This window comes from Hesperophylax consimilis, chromosome 4 (assembly GCF_061612785.1).
Source record: "Hesperophylax consimilis isolate HC1 chromosome 4, BYU_Hcon_1.0, whole genome shotgun sequence".
Lineage (NCBI taxonomy): Eukaryota > Metazoa > Arthropoda > Insecta > Trichoptera > Limnephilidae > Hesperophylax > Hesperophylax consimilis.
This window is the reverse complement of record NC_142839.1, coordinates 31488193-31512255: the sequence shown is the minus strand read 5'-3', so window position 1 is coordinate 31512255 and position 24063 is coordinate 31488193. Positions and strand designations below refer to the sequence as shown.

Below are 24063 nucleotides of genomic sequence, written 5' to 3'. Positions count from 1 at the left end.
TCATTTTCGGTATAATTCAAATATAAAATTGTACAATAGGAATGAACCTAGTCATTTTCTGTTTATTTTACACGGGCTTTTAAATCTCCGTGTTATATAATATAAAGGTTATTAATTTTGATAAATGTTGTTTTAAATATATTTCCATATAATTGGAATTAATCGAATTTAATTAAAGTTAAACTTTTTCTTAACGAATAACCCATTAATGATAAAAGGGATTTATTATTTACTTTTAGACAATATAATGAAAGATTCAACATTACATCAATGCAGTCATCATGTTGGGAATTCTCTTGATATAGAAAAGATACTCTTATCTGGACTTCAGCAGACCGCTTGACTTGGCAGCTTATACGTTTAAACGCTTTGAGGCAGTGTGAGGTGATATGATGATATCTACAATGAAGGATTTAAAGTTGTTGTGTCTTTTTTAATGGTGGGGGTGATTGTTCACAAATTAAAGTTAAATAAATAAATAAAAATATTATTTGCAAGCTTCAATAACGTTTACATGAAGTACGATAATTAATGTCTGACTTTCTCTCATCAGGGATTTTTAGAGGTTAGATATTTTGTAGTCAGGTATTCTGTAAATTTTATGGTGCCGACAGACGTAGCTATAAAAGATCAAAAGATATTTGGCTTGGCGTATTTCGGCATATCGCTCGCCGTACATTTCCAATTGAAATGTATGGCGAGCGATATGCCGAAATACGCCAAGCCAAATAACTTTTGATCTTTTATAGCTACGTCTGTCGGCCCCCTTACACTTTTGAAACATTATATTAGAATTCCATTGGTAATTTCGATACTGTTAACCACATTTTACATAGTAATGAGCGATACACCGTTTAACATCTCTTGTAAAGGATTTATGATGTCATGATGTGTTGCTTTTATTTTTTTATGTCTTGGAAAGATTATCGTCACTCTTTGATTCGTCACAAGAGAGGGCTGATGATTTTCTAATTGCCACACATTCATTTTGTAAACGTAATGGATATTTTTACACATTGAATTTGTGTTTTGTGTTGTCTTGAGCTTTTGTTCGTTTTTCTTCTTATGATAATTATATTCTGCTTGGGGTCGAGCTTAACGTTTATCTTTTAATTCTTTTGTCAATACTTTACAAAAATCTCACTGCATGCTTTTTAGCCTCTGAGAGTGATGATTTTTTTTACACAGCATTTTTTTTTTAACCGCTGAGGTTTGGTACAACTCGTAAGGGTTGACTGTATGTTTGGGTTTGATGTAATGTATGCATCGTGTGTCCATATGTCATGGAGAGTCTGAAACTTATAAATGTGTTACCTACATGAGACAGGGGAACTATGATCTATGCGATATTGTAAACTCAATATTTCATTTGAAATTTTATTCAGTGAGAAATTTACTAAGTGGTATTTTCAGCCTAGAGAGTTAATTTTCTTTAATACACTCATGTTTGTTTTGATCTCTGAAGTAAGCACCTGTTGAAATTGTATATGGTATTTTGACACCAATTAATTTTAGAGTTGATAGTTTTAAAATAAGAAAAATCTTAACGTTAATGTCTCCATAAGGGCGTGAATTTTTTTTATTGTTGTCAACAATATATTGTTTAAAAAATTGTTCAAGCACTAATTTCCATCTCTTTGAAGAGGATTTGTTGGATTTTAATTGCCAATTTTTGTGTATTTGGTCGTTGAATATAAATTCTGTGAATTTCTAACCATTTTTTGTAAATTTTCCATCTCTTCTTGGAGAGGATTTGTAATGTTTGGGTTTAGTTTGTCATCCAATATGAATTCTTTGAATTTTAGACCAATATGTATTATTTGCGCACGCGTTGTTTTATTGTTCCGGGGTTAAAATGAATCATTCAGTTATATTTTATTGGAACTAAATTTCTCAAGTAAATTAAAAAAAAATTGTTCATCTGTAGTAAAATCTTTAAACATCAGTTAAATAATTGAACTAGTTTTGCGTCTTGGATGGATTTTTGCATTGATCAACTAATATTTCTAATTAACTAATATTTTATTCGCTAATATTTTAAAATACCATTTGTGATTTAATATACCTTAGATGAACACAGGGATAGCAGTTTATTTAATCAAACCATTATTTTGTCTATGAAATAAGTACTTCGTATGCTTAAAACCGTAATTTTATGGGTTTTATTAATATCTTATTAGAGTTGCCTTTCATATATTATAAATTAATATAATATATTGTTTATTCACTCCATGATCATCAAAGGGTCATTCAATTTAAAATATATATTAAACAATTCCTTTAATGCGATATCAATAATCATTTAATAAATAATATTCTGTACAGATAATTTCGATTATGTGAACATAAATGTGAGTTTAATTCTTACATCTGCACATGCATTCATATTTCGCAGTCATGTTGGGTTTGAGTCTTGGCTCATTAAAAAATGTTTCTTAATAATTCAAAATAATCTTAATTTATTTGGAAACTCTGCTGTATATAATAATTTTTTTATAATTTTATCTTATTACTCAATGAAAAATACTAAATAAAGACACCTATGGTGTATCTTAATATATTTATTATTAAACAAACGTTCAGGTTGTTTTTGGCTTATGTACTGAAGTTGGACTTTCACTTTGGAATAAACATAAAAATAGTTATATATAATTGTTCATCTTTAATTCCATTACAGTTTAGTAGAAGCCAGTTATTATTTATTTGAAATCATACAATTTTGGTTCATATATTTAATACCTCTTATTTTACTATTTGGATAATATAAATAATTATCGATAAATTATATGTATAATTAACGTCTCAATTTATTATTTCAAAATGGTGTCTGATAGTTTTTATTTTTTAAATAGCCTTCATTTGTTCAAGTAAACCAATTAGTTAGGTAGGGATAGAGGATTTCAAGAAGTTTACCAATAGGATTTGGAGCGGAATCGAGGACCTCATAATTGAAGCACTTGATTCCTTCAGACAATATGGACGTCAAACTGAATACCTCGTCATCTTCACACAAGATAATCTAATCCATCAAGAAGTTCAACAAAAAGCTATTTGGATTATTTTGAACCATTTCATCTAAGATACATCGATCAACCAGCTTCTTCCTATCTACCGGTTGCGGTCATCCCACCTGAAACATTGAATAGCCTGGTTTCAATGGTTTATTCTGGAAGTACCGATCTCATTAAACACAACACACTTTAAATAACTGGTGTTCCTGAGGATTGTCTTTGATGAGACGCGAGAAGGGCCAATAAATTTCCAGGCGGAAGGGGGTAATATAACGTAGGTATAACCCGTTAGGAATAATGAAGAAATGGCGAGACTTGACTATTTCACTAACAACTGGATATCTTTACAGAGATGTCACGGGACGCGGCTCTTTGCTGGCAGCAATTTGGTGGCAGCTTTCCAGGACGAACGTGCAAACGCGGAGCGGCGAGATTTGGCGATCGGCTCGATTTTGTGAGTGGATTTCAACACGCAATATTAATTTACTTTCATTACAAATTCATTTCTGTTTAACATTACAAGAGCTGGCGCCATTTTCTTTTGGAAGTATAGAATCATTATGGTTAACGTTGTTTTCCTAAATTATTTTTTCTTCCTACGCAAACAAAAATTATGATGACTCTCATATTAACTTATTCTTTTTAGCGATTAGTCATGCCTTGAGATTTTCTTATAAACTTTGATGCCGAGGTTTGTTATTTTAATAATAAATATACTATTTTAATAAATGAAGCTTTTAGTTAGCAAAACCTTCCTTTTACACATTGACACACACATATATTAATTAATTTTGAGATAATCTTTCCATATTTTTTTAGGTTAAGGGCGTATTTATTATAAAGTATTACAGAGCCTTTCAAATTCTGATAAACTAATATTAGTGCCAGTATAAATCTCAATTTGTCCTGCTCTGCTGATATTGACCAAAAATTTTCCAAATATTGAACATCTCTCTCAAACAAATGATCTGTCTGGGGCTTATATAAACTAGAATCATGATTATACTCCAATCGGATTACATCACTCTTCTTGGGAGTGTATATAAAATCTAAAATAAAATATAAAATCATTAAAATATGAGCAGATATTAAGCTTTCTAATCGAATGGGTATAATTAAAATCATTAAAATCGGATTCGATTTATTTAAAGCGTTGTCTTGTAGTTCAAAAGCTTCCAGATTGACACAAAGGGTGAATATTCATTGAATAAAGTAAAGTAAAAAAAGGCAGTTAAGGGGGTAAGAAAGGATAAACAATTTTATTGTCTAGTAGGAAATTATTAATAACCCGCCATTGTTTCGTGGGAATAATTATTGTACATCGTTAATTTATTTCAAAACGCAGCCGCAAGATACCTTAATGGATTCTTAATTTCTTAGGAAACTGAGAAATGAAACCCTTTTTAGACTTTTAATTATAGTTAGCGCATTTATAAAGCAATTAAGGAACGAATTCCATTCACTAAACAAGAGTTCCAGTAAATAACAAAAGCAAGATTATGTATATTTTTCTCTGGGCAGTGACGTTATAATTGTTTTACAGAAGAAGTTTGTCGTAAATTTAAGTTAATTACAAATTAAAAAGAAGACCGATTGTTCTACAAAAAACATTTAACTTTTCTAACGTCTATGAGAGAAATTTCAGGTTTAATTCCCGTCGCGATAAATAGTTGTAATTTTTTTATTCATATACTGGTGTTGGAAGCCGTAATCCACTTGATGTGAGGGACGAGGACTTTAGTGGTATGTACTAGTTGATAGTTGACTGAGCGAGTTAGGATTATACTGTCCCTTCATTCACATATGTAAATGATAGTTGACCTAGATACAGGCTTAGTTCAAGTAAAATTGTGAGAATCAGATATAAATATTATTGTGATGCGAAAGGCTCACAAGGATTGAGTGGGGAGAAAATAGTGTGCAGTGGTTTCGAACGCCAAAATAGCTCTGAGGTAAAAGCAATGCAATTCACAAATAATTAGAACGGCAATGCACTACGTCGTGTAATATTTTGAATCGAGCTGCCATCAATATCCTTACGTAGATGGCGATAAGGCTTAAATTCCCGCTTAACACCATCCAGCTGTTTTGATTTAGGCGAGAAAAAAACATGGCCAAAAAGTGCCTATTATTTTATTTTGTGGATGTTCAGGCATAAATATTTAAATGTTTTCCGATCATTTTATAAATAACTTAATTTGCCACATTATACAATAAAACCATAACTGATAATGGGTCCGTAAGAAGAATATTTTTAACTTTAAAGCATTTTTATAGGCCTTATAAAAAAAATTCTGGGCTTATTAAAAGACTTGTAAAAAATACTCGATTATTTCAAAGGCCAAGATGTATTATGGTCGCGGTATTTATTTAAAGCATCTGAAACATTTCTAGGCGACCAAATTTTCAAACCAAAAACACATGATTTTGCATTGCTACGTAGTGCATCGCCTTAATAGAAAGGTTTTTTTTAAATATTACAATAATTAAAAAATATTTAATTCTCTATATTAGTTTATTGATGTTTAAAACAGACATAAAGTTGGTATCTAAGTGGAAATAACAAATACTAACTGTTAAAAACGATAAACAACTACCTATAAGTAAAAAGATATAATAAAGTTTGAGTCAAGTGAAATCAAGATAAAACAATAGATTCAGAAGTTTTGTATAGTTCTGGGTTCAGGAATATATTGATTTTATATAATGTTACTACAGTGGGTGTAATAAATTCGACACATTCACACTGCACAAGAGGTTGGGAGAAGGTTTGGTATGTTGGTTCTTTGGAAAGGAATATGGATAGTTGCGGGGTTTTTTACTAGGCGTTGATTGATTTTGATTTTGATTGTGGCCAAGAGGGGATATTTTACATAATTTTTTATAATAAATGTATTATAATGAGGGACCACCACTTACCCAATGGCGTTATAAGAATGCATATGGTTTCCTCCTTCACTGTATACATCAAGAATCTATTTTTTGTGGAATGAAGTTAATCTTTTTTAACAACTCTAGACCCTCTAATATCTCTGCATAGCAAGTAGTATCCAAGTACTTACATGATTGCCCTTGAGAAAATTTTTCAGAAGAAAACGGCGCTATACAAATAATCCAATCATTATTATTATTTATTTATAATAACGGACACCGCTAATCTGTAAAAGCAGATTTATGAACATGCTTCGTTTCACGACCAAGACTGCTGTGTCACTTCCGCCGGGCGCCCGGGAGGTCCCATCGAGAATAAGTGGGAACTGTAGTGGGAAAGAGGGATGATAATTGAAGACCCTGAGGAAAGAGCAGACATCAGGTCACCTCAGGTCCGTTTATGGTAACGGAGGAAACGCAGGTTTCAGTTCAGCTATTTCGGGGTTTCATCACCTGTTTTAATGCAGGGATAGGTCTATCCCACCCCCTTAATGGGTTGATGAACGATACAATATTTTTTTAAATAAAAATATTAATTTGAATAATTCATCAAATTAAAAAGGTAAACTACCAGTTTTGTGGAAGTCCTATTCAAGTTTTATTACTATCCAAGAACTGGATAGTAACAAAACCATATACATATCCTATCATAATCCTATCATAATCCTATCCATAAAACCTTCACAGAACTTGAATTTTAACTATGAAATTTTATGAATCGTTATTTATTTTGTAAAACAATCCGTCCTTAATTTTTTTATAATTTGAAATATTCTAAGAGTTTCTCATAGTTAGAAAACAGTATGTAAAATCCAGTTTTATGGGATAATGCCCGAGTTAGTCTCTTTTGAACTGATTTGATCCTTATTTTATGAATATCAGACAATCCTGCGAATAATGAAAGTGTATAAATATTTATTTATTGGATTTGTAAATAGTTTTGGGAACCGATACAGAAATTCTAAAAGATAATATGTCTTGATTTGGATCCTATGTTTTTTTACGTAAGAATTAAAAAAAAGTTTAAATAAAAAATATATAAAAGAACTGTTAACTTTGATTAACCTTACAGGCCAATTGACTAAGCAGCAAAGTTATTGTCAGAAAAATGGATCGCGTATTTAGCATAATTCTGAAATTAACAGTCTCCGGAGAAAATACATATTACAACTTGGAAAATTTCTTAGTTTTCAACAAAAGAGCCATAATATGTAACAAATAAAAATGCCATGCACGACTTTCTTCAAAACAGAAAAACTGTGGATATGGAGTAATGCTATGCAAATTTGCTTTATGTCGGATGCCGGTTTGTAAGTTTTTTTTCTTGATTACATAAAAGACGAGGGACTGAAATCCCGTTGAAAAAACGTAGTGTTTGGTTTGATCTTCCAAACTGGGTCACAATCTCCGCGTGGGGAGAATAAAAATCTTCAGTACACAGATATCCCAGCTGATGGCTGTCGAGTCAATATAACCTAGCGTTTACCGCAAATCCCTTCATATAATTCTGCATTTTGAAAACAAGCTCACTTCGTGGAAAGCGGAAACTATTATAGTCACCTTTTATATTCTAAACACTGCTGTATTCAAATTGAAAGTTTTACATGAAAAAACCACTCCACTTCAAACTGGCACAATATGTTTATTGATTCAGTGCTTTAACCTTTTTCCGATACTTATATATAAACTTCGCTCTTTATTTAAGGGTTAACCCGCCCAGAATAAAAATGTTGAATTTTTGATGTCAAACAAATTCAATTTTTTTAATTATATTTATTAAAAAATATACTGTTACACCATTCACAAAAAATATTACAAATTTTTTTATTTTTTTATTTTGAAAGTCTTAATATATTTGATCACAAGTCATAAGATACTAAATATTAAATTATACGATAAATGAGTTAATGTTCTATTACAAATGTTTTTGTTATGTCGTCTGGGAAGAAAATTATTGTTCTTAATAATAACAAAAAATACCAAATAGGTAGTGATGAAAAGAAGTATTTTGAATTTTTATTTATTTATACTGTGTTTTACAGATTTTCTCACATACGTGAGAACTATCCAGTTACAAAGAACTAAATTAATTTACAGACAAAAATACAGGTTACGTACAATTAAGAAATCAAGCTAATAATAATATAAAATAATATAAGCTCATTAAAATGACAAATACTATTAGGAGAGACAAGAGACACGAGAGTTACAGTGATACATTATATAATTGTCGAAACATATTATTTAACAGAAGCAGAACTTTTTTTTAATCTGAATAGATTTTTTACGAAAATATCTACTTCAGCACACTCAATTTTATTATACAGTCGACACATTTGGGTCAGAGGGCTAAAATCGGCGATAATATTTTTGAATGTATTCAGGTGAAAATACTATAGTGTCTTAAACAATGGGAATTGGGAACATTTATTTCAATATTGCTAAGACATAATGAGGTATGCTAAAACATATTTTAAGTATATTAATCTTGAAGTATTCACGACGTGCGTCGTATGATCTAAGATGGTCATGTGGTCCATATTTGAAATATAATAGCCTTAGCATTTTTTTCGAACCAATTCTATAATGTTTTCAAACTTGCAATAATTTGGATTCCAAAAAGTGCTTCCATATTCAAGTTTATTTCTAATTAAGGCATAGTAAAGGGTTAAAATTAAATCAGGAAGGTGTGTTATATTTTTGAAAGCAAAATTTAAAATCTTTTTAGTATCTATTAATATTTTTTGTAATGAATTGAAAACTTTTACTATAAATTTATAATTATATTATTTGATTTTAATATAAAAAAATATTTAATTAACATTTGGGAGTTGAGTAAATTGACAAGTCTAAGATTTCTATTATTTTTAAATGATGCAGTTTTATTTACATATTATCTTTGTAAATTTGAAATGTTACATGGTAAAAATGTAACGCTTTTAGTTTTCTCTGCTAAATTTCTTTAAAACATATCTGTTTTAATTTTTTTTTAATCAAACGTGCCTCAATTACACCACGTATTATTTTTAACGAATAAATTGCGAAATAACACAATTAATCGTATTAATAATTTTATGGCTCTTTTTTTCTATTTGTATGAATGTAAAGTACATTGTTTTTTTTTATTTTATTGGTTAAAATAGGAAGTGACGCTGGGTCAATTATTTTATACTTATTTCGAGTATTAATAATTTGAACGAAAAGAGAAAAGGTTATCTTGACTAAATCAAAGTAGGAACAAAGCATATAACTTTGAAATTTATGTGAGATTCACGCCTGATCGATTTTATTCCCCTTTTTCAAATACACTTTCTAAATAAAATCTTACTCTGGCACTTTAAGGGAACATAATAATTAAATTTCCATATTTTAAAATCAATCGAACCGTTATCAAAGTTATTCAAATCACGAATTTGCTGAATGTCAAATAAAAAGTTAAACATAATTAATTATCGTGTCTGAGTTGACGTTTCAATAGAATTACATAAAAATTGACGGATAAAATCTTGCTTTGGACAAAATATTTCTACTTTATATCAAAACAGCAACAGTTTTAAATAATGTTTTAAATTATGTATATAAAAACGTAAACAAAAAGATTAAAAAACAAATAAACCATTTTTACGATTGCAAATATTTTAATCGACGTCGTGCATCTGTTTATATACATATGTACAATGTCGATTAAAATATTTGAAAATGGTAAAAATCGTTTATTATTTTTTTTTGATGTTACAACTTTGCAACAAGCAGAAAAATAACGTTTTTCTGTGGTGCCACCATCAGCCCAGAGTTTTTATTTTATGTTTCAAGTTTATGATACAAGAAGCTTTGAAGAAGTTTTGTAGTTGTATGTAACATGTAAGCAAAAGTAATGTGAAATAATGGTTTCATACGCAGTTATTATTTTTATTTTTGCATATATTTCGTACTATGCGAAACCAATACCGAAACAATAATGTTGTAATTCTCTGATCACGGTACTTTAAATTTTTGTTGCTGTAATTTTATATATTCTATGTATTTTTTATCGTAACTTTATTGTTATTATTTTTCAAAGTACTTTAAATTTTTGTTGCGTTTATTTACAATTCATGAATGTGTGTATATTTATTTCTCATTTTAAGTTGTACTGCCTTTATGTACATATGTAAAAGCCCTCTGGGCGTAAAATAAATAAATATATTGAGACACCACACGGGATTATATCCTTAGGTTTTTTTAACAGAGGGTTTTAACTACGAATACCCTTTTGTTTCAATTACCATTTCAAAAATTATTAAAAAAATTTACTTACATCTGTAAATTATTATTTTGTTCAGAAGTCTGCTGATGAATTTATTCGATTTGTTTTCAATGTACGTCGATGGAGAATGAAAATTAATTGAACGACGTAATCCAGGGTAAAGCTGGGAGATCTGTTCTATGGCTCGCAATTTAACATAATTTCGTTGAAAATGATGATCATGATCATTGTCATGAGAAATGTCAATCTACTGAATGCCCTGAAACTCATATCGGTTTTCCAGTTGTCAGTTAATATTTTGAGTTACATACTAAGCCATGTTGAGGTGGGTGGGATCGGTGGGCGGAAGGCTCGTATATAGGAATCATAAAATAACCTTAGCAGTTTCATCACGTGATATTCCGCACGTTCACGTAACATCTACTCTGATTACAGGAAACAGAAAAGTTGGCTGTGGAAACTACTATAAACAGGGTACAACATTTATTTCCAAGAAAAAAGAAGTTAATAACGAAATACTGTGATATTTTTCATACTTTGTACCCTTTCCTGTTAAAGAATGACAACAATTAAGGAAATATCTACTTTTCAAACAGTAGACAAGAAAACTAAAGGTATGAGCGCTGTATCAGGTTACAAAGTTAGGAAACCTAGAAGTGCGACATTTTTCTTTTCCTGATCCTTCCATTAATCTTATACTGGGTTATTGATTCTGTGATCTTGTTTTTGGAGCTTCGATAAATAATAAACGAGATTTTGCAATTATTTTATTTGCACACAATCTCAAATAGATCGTCGGCGATGATCCTCTAAAATTTAGATATTTAGAATGTTTCCTATTTTTTCAGTTGTTTTGAAAACAAGCTACAGATATAGATTGACATTCTAAAAACTCTTATCTTGTTGTCGTCGCTTTGCGTGGCGGCCAGTTTTCAATTCCAAAAAAATAACATCCATAAATAAAATATCATGTTAACCGAAAATTAAATGATCAATTCGTATGTATCACTTAGTATATTGTAATATTTGATCCGAACTCGTCTCCTTTTCGGAAATAAGATAAGAAAGTTCTTTATATGTAATGTGCAATAGATTTCGCAGATTCCGTCAACCGTTTTTTATACAATATTGTTCTTATGGAAATGTTTTTGCGAAAACCGGAAAACCTTTTTTGTGCACCATTTGTTTTTCAATATCCTTATAAACTGATTTGCTTAATAATAATTTAATTATCAAGTCACAAATCGAAATTAATGTATTAAAGAGTGATTATGTTTGCAAAAACAAGTTATATTTAAGCTTTACAAATTTGATTGATTGATTGATTACGAAAAAGCTTTTCAATTCTGATAAATGTACTTAAGAATATCTACAGAATTGTGGTGTGAGGCAAGGTTGTTTGCTATTACAATTCGTTTATGGATTTTAACTCAAAATGGGTAGCCAACTAGATATTGAAAGTCCTTGTTAATAACCTAGTTTAATAATATAAAGATAATATCCCTCACTCCTTATTGTCAGGAAAACCAGAAAGATTTTCTAGATGTAGTCAGAAACAGTTCTCGAATAAAGTCAATTCTCGGGAGCAACTCTCAGGCAAAACAAGTCGTGATCATCGTTAAAGGAAAGAATTCAATAACAACCAATATACAAATCCAATAAAACGACTGAACCGTTAATAAATGAAAGAATTGTGTTTATGTGAAGATGGATGACTTTGATCCTGTAATCTCAAATAAAAAAGTCAGTGTATGTTCGTTCAATATCACCACATCATTTTCTATGGTGATATTGAAAGAAAATAAAGCATGAAAAAAGAAATCAATAATGATCTGAGAAGTATATACTCTTGTAAAAATTTGAACCATTGAGATAATGATCCGTTTGATGCGCAGTTATGTTTAAATGTCATATAACTGCGCTACACAAACGCAATTTCATTCTGATCATGATATTATTCCATGAGGAATCCCCGAGAGAACTCAGAACTTACGTGAAAATGTTTTTTGCAAATGCTGCATAAAGGGAAACTTCACATCCCATATCATCATAAAAAGCAGTGCAAAAAACCCTCTACATCAAAACAAAGGTTGAGGGAAGAGTTGGATTCGAAATATAGCAGATGTCGGGGATTATGAAATTGAGGAATTGGAAAAAAATTAATGCCTTTTTTCTCTTGCATTAGAAGACCATGGCAATATAGGTAACTAACAAAAGATATACCTTATGGGTACAATTTATAATATTAAAGCAAATGTATTCGCTGTAAGGCATTATGTTACAAAAAACTTTCAAAAAATATGGGAGAAAAAAATATTTTCGAGAAAAAGAATTAATAATTTTAATAAATCAGTGTAATCGATCAATAAATAATGAACTTTTTTTATTCAAAACTTTTTGTCTTTATAATCAAATGATTTCATATTTCGGTGTGTTAATATTAACAACGAATGATTGGTTATGGTTTTGAGTAATGGTGTAATGGAGAAATATCATTATTTGAGACTAGATTATCCATGGGAATAGGCTGTGCTTAATTTATTTTGGTTGGGTATTATGAAAATGTGATATATTTTTTTCTCACCTGCATCCTGAAATATCATCCCCCGAAGCAAACAAAACTAAACATTTTCACTTATATCCACTCACAGAAGATAATCTTATTTCACCTTTGTTGTATCAATAAAACTGCGTCACCTCTCTTTGTTTCGCCACTCATAGTAATTCAAACATCATGTTTCATTTATTATATCAAAAGATATTATGAAAAAAAAAACTTTGATATAATATATTTTTTAAATATAAACCTAAAATATTAATCTAATTTTATTTAAACATTTAAAATCATAACAGATGTAAATAGTTTGATAATGGGTTATTACTAATAATTCACTATCTCAAAAATATTATTATAAATAAAACCTATCGATTCACATTAAAAACATGATATCACTATGTATTTATAAAAGTAAAATAATACTGATTCATCACCATTATAAATGTTTAGTTAATTTGTTAAAAATAAAGTTTTATTTTTGATTTTATTATTTTTAACTACGTTTTTTAAAACACAGATTATATTTGTTTCGTGCAACTTGATTCACGAAATTTGTTCATTTAATATATTTCGGTGCTAATTCACTGCTACTTACTCAATTCAAAAGTTGTTATTGAGCAAAGTATGAAGTTATCGTAGGTCTTAACTGTAGTAGCATACAGCGACTACGCGCACCGTAACCGCGTAGCCCGCCAGAGCACGACTGGCGTAGAGGGTGTTGGGTATCCCCACCGAGCGGTAGCGGCGCGTAGAAAGTGTCCGTAGCGGGTATCCGTACAAAATTATCGTAGCGGGCATCCGTAGCAAGCAGCTAGCAGCGAGTTGCGACTCAGGGACGGTGTAAAGGTGTCTCCGTGGTTTTTTAATTACATGTAGGGAAGAAATATGCCAATGGGGATTTGGCACGGGACCATATTTCATGCCATTGAATCCGAGACGTTTTGAATAGGGCTGAACCATTTAGCATACCAAATCTGAAATTTAAATTAAGGGTCATGCTTTACGGATGTGTTTTATCATAACGATATATATATGGTTTTAGTTATACATTTTAAAAGGGATTTTACACCTACATTTACATAATATACAATATAAACAGTACAGTAGTATATTTAAAATTATTTAACAAGTAAGAATAAATAAATTTGAATGGGTTATATAATAGGAAGTTATATAAAAGTATCTATACAATTTTTACGATTTCAGCCATCGAACAAACGCTCTTTTGAACATGCAGAGTTAAAAGTTTTCACCGAACAAATTAGATCTATTAGTTGAAAAAATCGTTGTTTTGTGTAAAGTAATTTAAAATGCATTACAAAAATATTTTTTTGCAAAATGCAGCCATGATTTAACACGTCAGCTGAATCTTATTTGATAATATTGTGCTCATTTTCATCCTTAGCTATTTTTATAAGAGTTTAGGTGACCTTTCGTTTGAGTGCATTTCAACTTCACAATGACACCCGCACAGCAACAATCATCGTGTGTTATTAATCATTAATATTATCAAGCATAACCATTTCTAATTATCAACTATGAGTGTAAATCGGCAATGAAAACTAATAATCGAAAATTTTATATTGAAATGTACCTATTTAATTTTTATCGGAATAACTTTTCTTTATTTTTTTAAGACAATACTAAAATATCTAAACGAAACATGAAACAGAACAAGACACAAAAAATAAAAAAGATAACGTTCACAACCGCGAATCAAAACTCTCGGTCTCAAACAACCAAATATGTCAACTGAGGCCAAAATGTCACTAACATTTTTTACTCCAAACAATTTGTTACATGAAGGATTAGTAACGAGGTGTGTGGTTCCTTCTAATTTATTTATATTTATGGTTTTGATGTGTGACACCTCCAGTATTTACTTATTTAACTACCGTGCACTGGTTAGGTTGCCAACCCTTGAATTTTGAACAGTTTAAAATCAAAAACAGGCATTCCTTGAACGACAGCCGCTAGGGGGTATGACTCAGATTCATTTCATGACCAAAAAAAAAATATATATATATATGTATATATATATATTTTTTAAGTATTTTAGTGTTTCGTGCTTAATAAATAATTTCTAAGCAGGGTGGTACGGTCATCCAATATTCTCTGAGGAAAGTGACTACCCCGCAGTATTCAAACAGAATATAGCCCAGCGCAGTGCTCAGCAGGGCTTCAGCTCCTCTCGTCTTCCCGCTTTCACTCCTGAGGAAGTCAAATGCGTCAAAGGTACTTACGACTTCTTTGGACTTAATCGCTACTCCAGCTGATTATGTAACCTTTTTCCTGCCAGGATTGTGCGTAATGTGATTCCGTATTGGATCGTGATTATATCATGCAAGATATAATTCCATTATTCTAATACATTAATGTTTGAAACTATAATGTAATATAATCTATGTAATATACTTTTTTTAGTTTTTTCTATCCTCGTCGATGGTATGTGTGACGTAGATGTTTCACACGAAAAACAAATGTTGGTATATATATTGGTAAATAGTGGACCAAATTTCTGGGAACAAAAAGCATGGAGTTATAAATCTAGTTGTGCCTTATTTATGGACAGCCGATAGCATTGGACCATCTTTGAACTGACGGACGACGGACCCAAAAACTTCTGAATAACGCCACCACTACCTGATATTTGAAACTGGATTCTTGGATAATTTGGTAATCGGGAATCTTCCTGGACACTCACGGGCTTTTGTCTTAGAGTCATGATTGACAAGGCCACTTTTACTCTGGAAGTTACATTTTTATCATGGAGTCATGATTGACAAGGCCACTTTTACTCTGGAAGTTACATTTTTATCATGGAGTCATGATTGACAAGGCCACTTTTACTCTGGAAGTTACACTTTTATCATGGAGTCATGATTGACAAGGCCATTTTTACTCTGGAAGTTACACTATTTTTTGGAAATTCATCCTATATTTACTTATTTAACTATGCTTCAAGAAACAGTATAACACCATATTATCATTCTAAGCAAGCCCTTTTTGTCAGACAGCTTAATTTAGGATGATTTAAAAATAATTATTTTTTAAATCGTAACTTCATCTGTTCTAATAAAACCCCACCGTCTAATTTATTTGATGCTATCTAATCCCGTGGTAACAAATTTCGGGAATCAATGTTGAAAGAAATTTTGATACATCCTTAAAAAATCTCTATTATTAGTAGGTATAATTCATTATACTTTTGATGTGATCACGGGCGTGGCATCATTTAGGTAGTCATATTAATACAATTTAACAGTTATCTTTTAAATGATAAACTAATGTATATAAGACAAGGTTTTTTGTGGATGACACAAAGGAAAAAAAAAATTTACAAGCTTTAATTACTCGCCTGAAATATCCATATGAATTAAAAATATTTCCCGAGTAAAAATAAATGCCGCCGACGGGTATTGAACCTTGCTAGTATTGAACCTTGCTGGGTATTGAACCTTGCATCCGCTTGCCGGTCAGGTGCTCTGAATCACTAAGCTACGTCGGTTTATTCCCAACCCGCCAAATAAGTGATGGAATTTGAGGGTATTATCCAAAGTAACTAGTGCGTTGGAATATGGAAACAAAGCTTTGGCTGTGTTCTTAGATTATCAAAGGCATTTGATACGGTGTCCCGTGGATTACTCCTCAAAAATTTATCTACTCTTGGCATTCATAGTACAGCACTAGGCTAGTTCACATCTTATCTAAGTGATAGAATGCAACAAGTAGAGATAAATAATCATTTAAGCAATAGCAAACCAATCTATTTTGGGGTTCCGCAAGGTAGTGTGCTTGGACCAACATTGTTTTTAAACTACTATAATATTTTTAGTTTTGCAGACGATATTGATTTAATATTTGAGGGTAAAACCTGGAGAGATGCTTTTAACAAATGTGACTTAGAATTAAGAGCAGTAAAGAGTTGGCTGAATAATAACATCTTAACTTTGAATACAATAAAAACTTAATATATAACATTTATTATATCATCAAAAAGTCAGCCTTCTGACATTCATAATCTAATTATACATAATTGTCTGCTAAATTGTAATTGCCACCCCTTGGAAAGTGTAGATTGTATCATGTATCTAGGTGTAAATATTGATAATTTTTTAAGATGGAATGACCATATCGATATGTTAACCAAGAATATCAGCAGACTTACATTTATTTTTAAAGAAATTAAAAACTGTCTATTTTGCCTTAGTCCAATCGCGACTTTCTTATAACATAGTATGCTGGGGATCATGTCTAAAGTCCAATGTTTAACCACTAAATATTACTCAAAAATTGATCCTTAAAGTGATGTACAAAAAAAATTCTTTTATCCAACCTATTTTGTAAGGAATGTAATGTTATGTGCGTAAAACAGCTATATATCACTCAAATAAATTGTCGATTTTTTCTCAATATTAAATTTGCTGAAAGAACACAACAAACGCGGACAACTAAAATTAGCTCTACATTGAACTTTGTGGCGGAACGTACTTAAACTTATTTTGAACAAAGAAACTATTTATATCAGGCACCACTTATGTTTAATATTCTTCCAAATCATATTAAGTCTACCAATTCCTTATTTAAATTTTAAAAGTTAATTAAGATTTTTGTATTGACAGACAATTGTCTTAATATTTCTTCGTCGTTCTCCTTTTTTTAAATAATAAGATTTTATAATAATTCCTATTTGCTTAAAACTGAATGTCATCCTATCTGTCTTTATTATCTACTTTGTTTCTTCTTTTGAATAATGATTAATGATTAGTTGCGGTTCGAAAATTGCTACAATATACTGTCAAATTACACATTTGTTAACACATATAATACATATTTTTTCTTTAATTTTGAAATATTTTGTGTTTGTATGTAGAATTGCTTTATGTTTGTGATTAATCTTATGTTTGATTCACTCAAATGTAAATTGTTAATCTCGATACAGGCTTAGTCCTAGTGAGGTTGATATTTATGTGAAATAAAAACTTGTTTTATGTATAGTGAGATACAATTAACAAATAAATTTGATATGTACTAGTATTTCAATCAAAAATTCTTGTTTATTATATTTTGTTATGGGTTAACAGGTTTGTAGATCGAAGTTTTTACTAAATTAATAACATCCAACGAAATTCGAATGAACGTAACGATTACCCAACGTTCATTAACAGACTATTTTAGCCAACAAATAAATAGGTGGAAGCTTTTCACTGGTGCCAGTGGGGGAGGGGAGTCTGCGAGCAATACAGCCATCTACAGGTTAAATTAAATCTCCGGGGAGGTTACCTTCTACCCAATAACGCACGTGTTCATTGCCAATTACATCCAATAGGGTTACATCGAGCAAAATCCATCGACTTGCTCAAATTAGATTGATAGATTCCATTCAAATAATTGACTTATTGTAAACATGATTGGTTTTGGACTCATTAAGATATCCAACTATTCATATGAATTTCATATCATTATCATATAACTTTTGATAAAAGTAGAAAATTTCATCATTTGCAGAATATTTCACTAGTTTTAGAAATCATTTTCTTTTGGGAGAAGCGCGTGGTCCTCGTCACAAACGACTTGATTTAACCGCTTTTGTTTATTTAATCCTTTTAGAAGATTTCCATTATTAAGATATTGCTGAAAAATTATTAAGATATTGCTGTTAAAATAACATATATTTACTGTAGACCAAGTTATAGCCATATTTGTTGGACTATGTTTTCAAAGCCGGTGACTACTGTCATTCAAAACCACTGGACTGATTAGAATGAAATTGTAATTGTAATAGTTTTTATGGTTTACTGAAAACATTAAAAAAACTAGTAGCTGATCGAAGGATTCTATATTTTTATTAAAACTGTCTTTTTTTTACAATAAACGAGTGTTTTTTTCTTAGAAAATCCGCCAATAAATTATCAGAGGCCGCCATTTTATTAATTTTAAAAATATATGATCCTCGATCAAGCACTAGATTAACTAATAAATTAATCATTGTTTTTGTTTGATTGATTTTAGATAAACCAGTGAAATATAATTATGGTCACCGAAAAGCCAAATTGTGGGACGGGGTTCAACAAAAATTTCGATAATTTGGTCTACAATATATATATTGTAGACCAAATTATTAATTTAAATGCCCTTATTTTATAAATTTGAAACAGAAATAAATAAAGTAACACATATCCGTACTAGACTTTAGCTACACCCTTTGATTAAAAACCGTATCATTCAGTTTGGTTTGGGGGTATTTTAGCCTCAAATTCAAATTTAAGTTTTGTAAAAAAAGGCAGCGTAGGCGTTCCTCCTAAATAAGTTTACGATTGAATAATTAGTCTTGCCGAGGTTTTGGGAAGTTCGTGGCAATGGAAATACATTTGTGACCAAAATGTTCTTTGGTCCTGTCAAAATTAACGTAACCCTCGTTCGTAATGAACAATGAGCAATCTTACTGAGATCATTATTACATTAAATTTGACCAAAACTAGCCTGATAAAATTGGTTAGGTTCCTCGCTAAATTTAAGCTCTTATGCTGAGATAATAATAGAAATCTATTTCGGTCACAGGATTAAGCATCTACTCCCATTAATTTTCCCAGAGTAAACGAGACATGGGATAGATAAGTAAGAACAATATTTAACAAAATTCAAATTCTTCTAATCAATGCTGTTGGTTAATTTATATTAACTAACTTATTAAAGTTGTAAACATATATTCCCTTTCGTAAACTTTATCAATTTTGATAAGAAACATTCGTTTTAATTTGCTACGTTGACAGCGAATCGTATTTAAAACGGCGTGAATTATTTAAGGATCGTTTATTTCTCTGAAAAAGCGATAAATCACGAAACTTTGAACGTTTTTGTAACAAACCATGTGTAAAAACAATTCGGTAAACGAATTTTAACGTTATATTTCTTTATACCCAAAACAACTTCCAATACTATAAGAAGCATTCAACGTGTCAACAATATTATGCTGCGACTAATGGAATAGACAATTTTTTTCATCAGAAAAAGAACCAAGCACCAACACTTCCTCCCTCACCTCATCAATTATGAATATCCTAAAATAAATTTTTGGAAACCTACCACAGGGTTGACTATACACTCCTGTGTGACATTATTTCCTATCGGATAACACGCTTTTGTATTTTACTTCCTGTGAGTAGATAAATAATAATAGTTGGGAAAAAAATTCACTCTTAAACATGTTTTAATTTTTATTATTTATTTTCTTTTTGTTAATCAACTTAGTTCTATTTATCGTTAAATAAGTATTTTCAACACAATTAAAACTTTCGTCTTTAATGTTGCCACTTATCGTAGGTAAATCATGTTTTTTTTGATTTTCACCATGCCGGTTACCAATTAAAAATAAACTTTAAAATGAATATAAATTAACAATAATATAATCGGTGTAATATATAATTTTGATATGTGGTCCTATAGAAAACTGTTAGGAATTTCGTGGAGAGACCATATTACAAATGAGGAGGTTCTCCAAAGAATCGAAGGAGGAAGGCACCTGCTCAGGACCTTGTCCGAAAGGCGTGCAAGATGGATCGGCCATGTTATACGTCAAGAAGGCCTCTTGCATGTCATAATGGAGGGTATGACCGAGGGGACCAACTCTAGGGAACGCCCACGCCGAGAGTACCTGGAGGACCTGCTGGTGGACGTGCGCTGCTCATCATATGCAGAAGTCAAAAGAGCCGCACAAGACAGGGAAGAATGGAAGAGGAGATTAGATGAAATTGCTGCAAACCAATCCCAGGATTGAAACCAGAGAGAGAGAGAATTGGTGTTCAATTAAAACCTAAAACGGAATAATCACATCTGCCATGTACTGAAAATAATTAGTAAATTAATGTGTGTTCTTACGTTCAAAGAAAAAAATCTAATTCAATATAATACGCGTTCGTACAGTCTATTATAATACAATTATCAGTTGGGGGGCAGCTTACAAAACTAGCCTGACCCGACTTGAAAGATCCTACATTTAAAAACTTATTTCTGAAATATTACATAATAAAAGAAAGAGGAAGAAAGTCATACTGGAATTATATTTTCACACTTTGAACTAAACATTTATTTGGCCCAACCCCATTAACCAGATAAAATCAGAAGCATTTATGACAGAATACAAATATTGAATTCTATCAAAAAATATTTATTTGATTTTACACCCAACCGGGCTTTTACACGCAATTCAAAACATAATATATATAATAAGTTATCAAAAATGATACAAAAAAAAACAATTAAAGCTCATGAATATAAAATAATATTAGTAAAACATGTAATAGAAACATATATAAAAATAACAACTCAAATAATAAACTCAAATAATTGTCTGTTTTTCCCTTTCTTTATATTCATTTTCAGTCTATATTCATCTCCACTTTATTTAGATGTTTCTAATTAATATCTTAATTGCTCAATATTTAGTATGTATCAGAATCCTATATAAGTACATCTTAACATAAAGATGATCCATAAGTTTCAATTTTTCCTATTATATATATACTCTCATATTGCATTATGTTATTCTATTTTCCCTATAATTAGTGTATCTCGCTCACCAAGCACAAGAACCAGTTTCTCCTTTGGTGAGATTGCGATAGTAAATATATTTTGTACCGATATGTAATTTATACCCACTTATATCTTAAATAAAATTAAAAATTAAAAAAACAAATAAAATAGCTAATATCAAAGTTAATATCGTAAACATACTCCTAAAATATTTTATCTATCGTCCAAATATTTAAATATAATCTTGTAAATTTTATACTCAGGATTACGATGTAACCATAATAATTTTTTTCAATTACTTAATTCGAGCAGGACACAATTTCACAAAATTATTCCTGTACCATAAAATACATTGTTAAACTGCTATTTTTTCCAATTGTACTCTCCTCTTCCATCCACAAATAAATGTTTCTAACGGAAAAGTAGTTTAAAATAACCCATTGTTAAAGCTGAACTATTATGTTATGTAGAAAAGTTTTGACAATAAAAATGAATGAAAAATAAAGAATATGTTACGTATTTTCAATAATATTACTTTATTTAATCCAAAGACACAGCTTTGTACATAACTTTATTTAATTTTGGTTTCTATACAAAAACTGCCACTGCTGCCAACTCTTTTACTCGATTGATTGATTATTTTTTTAATAATAAACTAATGTGTATAAAACAATTTTTTATGCATAAAATTGGGTTCAATTCCCGTCAGCGGCATTTATTTTTACTCGGGAGATATTTTCAATTTTTAAGGATATGTCAGGCTAGTTATTAATACTTATTTTTTATATATTTTTTATTCTAGATAAAAGAAAATTACATTTTTCACTTATTTAACTAGAAATAACATATATATTACACATAAATATATTACACACTGATATTATTCACTTTCATTGTTTTGTTGATTGAGCATAAAACTGAATAATTTTTTTTTAAATGTACCTCTACTTTTTTCATTTTTAATTTCGTCTGGGAGGCAATTGTATATGTTGCTTCCCTCGTAACCAATGGATTGCTTGCCATAATGAGTATGTATGGTGTTTAAATGTATTTTATCGTGTTGCCGTGTAAAGTGTGTAAGTGTACCTACTTGGGACGTTTTAATGAGTTCCGTATTTGTATTTTTTTTTTTTTTATATATTAACTCCACACAGGAGGCCCTGAAGAAAATAATTTCCCTCAGGGCCTATGTCATCTTTGGGGATGCTGTGTGGAAGGGTTTTTTTGTGGCAGAGGAAGGAGTGAACATGGGTCTTGAAGAGTCCCGTGTTGTAGGAAGGAGGAAACACAGAGGCCGGCAGTTCGTTCCACAGCCGAGCTGTTGAACTTAAGAACGAATCGTAGAAGCGACCCGTTGTCATCTGACAAATGTCAACCGTGTACAAATGTTGGGCGCGCGTTTGGCGTGTATCCCGACTACGCACCGGTGCCGAAGGGATCAATGACGCTAGTTCCTCAGAGAATCTTCCATTGTAATACCGATAGAACAAGGACAGCATACCTACCTGATGCCTGTGCTCTAAAGATTGCAGTCCGTTTGTTAAGATTGGGGAATCTATCAAACGGACCGCCCGTTTTTGCACAGAGTCAAGGGTTTTTTTCAGGTATTTAGGGGCTTCGGACCAGAGATGGCTGCCAAATTCGACAGTAGAGCGCACTTGCGATTTGTATAGGGTCAGCAGTTATGTACTATTAAAGTATCTGCGGGCCCTGTACAGCACGCCCAGCTTCTGAGAGGCCAGCTTTACTCTGGCTTCGATGGAGCCTCCATACCTGAGCTGGTCACTTAAAGTTACACCAAGCATATCAATGGAAGGCCTGTTCGGAAGATTGCTTCCGTTGAAGGAGACTAGGTTATCATTTAGATCCCTTTTAGACGTAATCAGACAGGATTGGGTCTTTGAAACATTAAAGTTGACGAGATTATTTTACCCCAGGAGGAAATACTCTCGAGATAACCGTCAATTCTCTGCTTCAAAGCCCTCCGAGCTGTTGGAGTTTGTGTGCCCTTTGGGGGCTAGTCAAACAAAAAGCTATCATGAACGGTACTGTCATCCGCGTAACAATGAATCGGTGCACATGTAAAAAGGTCATTAATGTGCAACAAAAACAAAGTCGGAGACAGAACCGATCCCTGTGGGACGCCAGCATTTATAGAGTGTGAGGATGAGGTGAAACCGTCAGCAACTGCCTGAATCGACCTATCCCTTAAAAAGTCAGCAATCCACGTACACAGGGATGCGGAAAGTCCGTAAGAAGGCAATTTGTTGACAAGTCCTCGGTGCCAGACCCGGTCAAAGGCCTTGGATATGTCTAGTGCGACCGTTTGGGTCTCACCGTGACGTTTCAGACACCGCCCCCAAACATGCGACACATACGCGAGAAGATCACCGCATGAGCGGTTCCGCCGGAATCCGTATTGACGGTCGTTTATAATTTTGTTCTTCTCGAGGTATGTGAGCAGTTTGTCGTTGATCACACGTTCCATCACTTTGGACAGAACTGATGTGATCGCTATGGGGCGGTAGTTGGCCGGGTTGGAGCGGTCACTTTTCTTGGGAAAAGGGTGAATGACCGCTTTTTTCCAACCAGAGGGGACAGTGCCACACTTCAGGGACATTTTGAAGAGCTTTGTCAAAACTGGAACTATTTCCGAAGCACACCTCTGCAATACCAGGGCGGGTATTCCATCAGGTCCACTAGATTTGTTAACATCGAGCCCCCGTATAACGTGAAGTACATCCCGATGCCGGATCTTCAGCTTTTTCATATAGAAGCCGCAGTGA

General features: G+C 31.6%; 1 protein-coding gene across 1 annotated transcript in view; it reads right to left on the bottom strand.

Moving 5' to 3' along the window:
- LOC149424542 (uncharacterized) overlaps positions 1 to 12797 on the bottom strand; it is a 277456-nt gene extending 264659 nt beyond the window's left edge. Inside the window, exon 1 of the mRNA XM_089631074.1 lies at positions 12773 to 12797. Coding sequence (XP_089487200.1) covers positions 12773 to 12778 — 6 coding nt within the window. The 5' untranslated portion in view covers positions 12779 to 12797. The remainder of the gene's footprint in view (positions 1 to 12772) is intronic.
- Positions 12798 to 24063: the final 11266 nt, after the last annotated feature.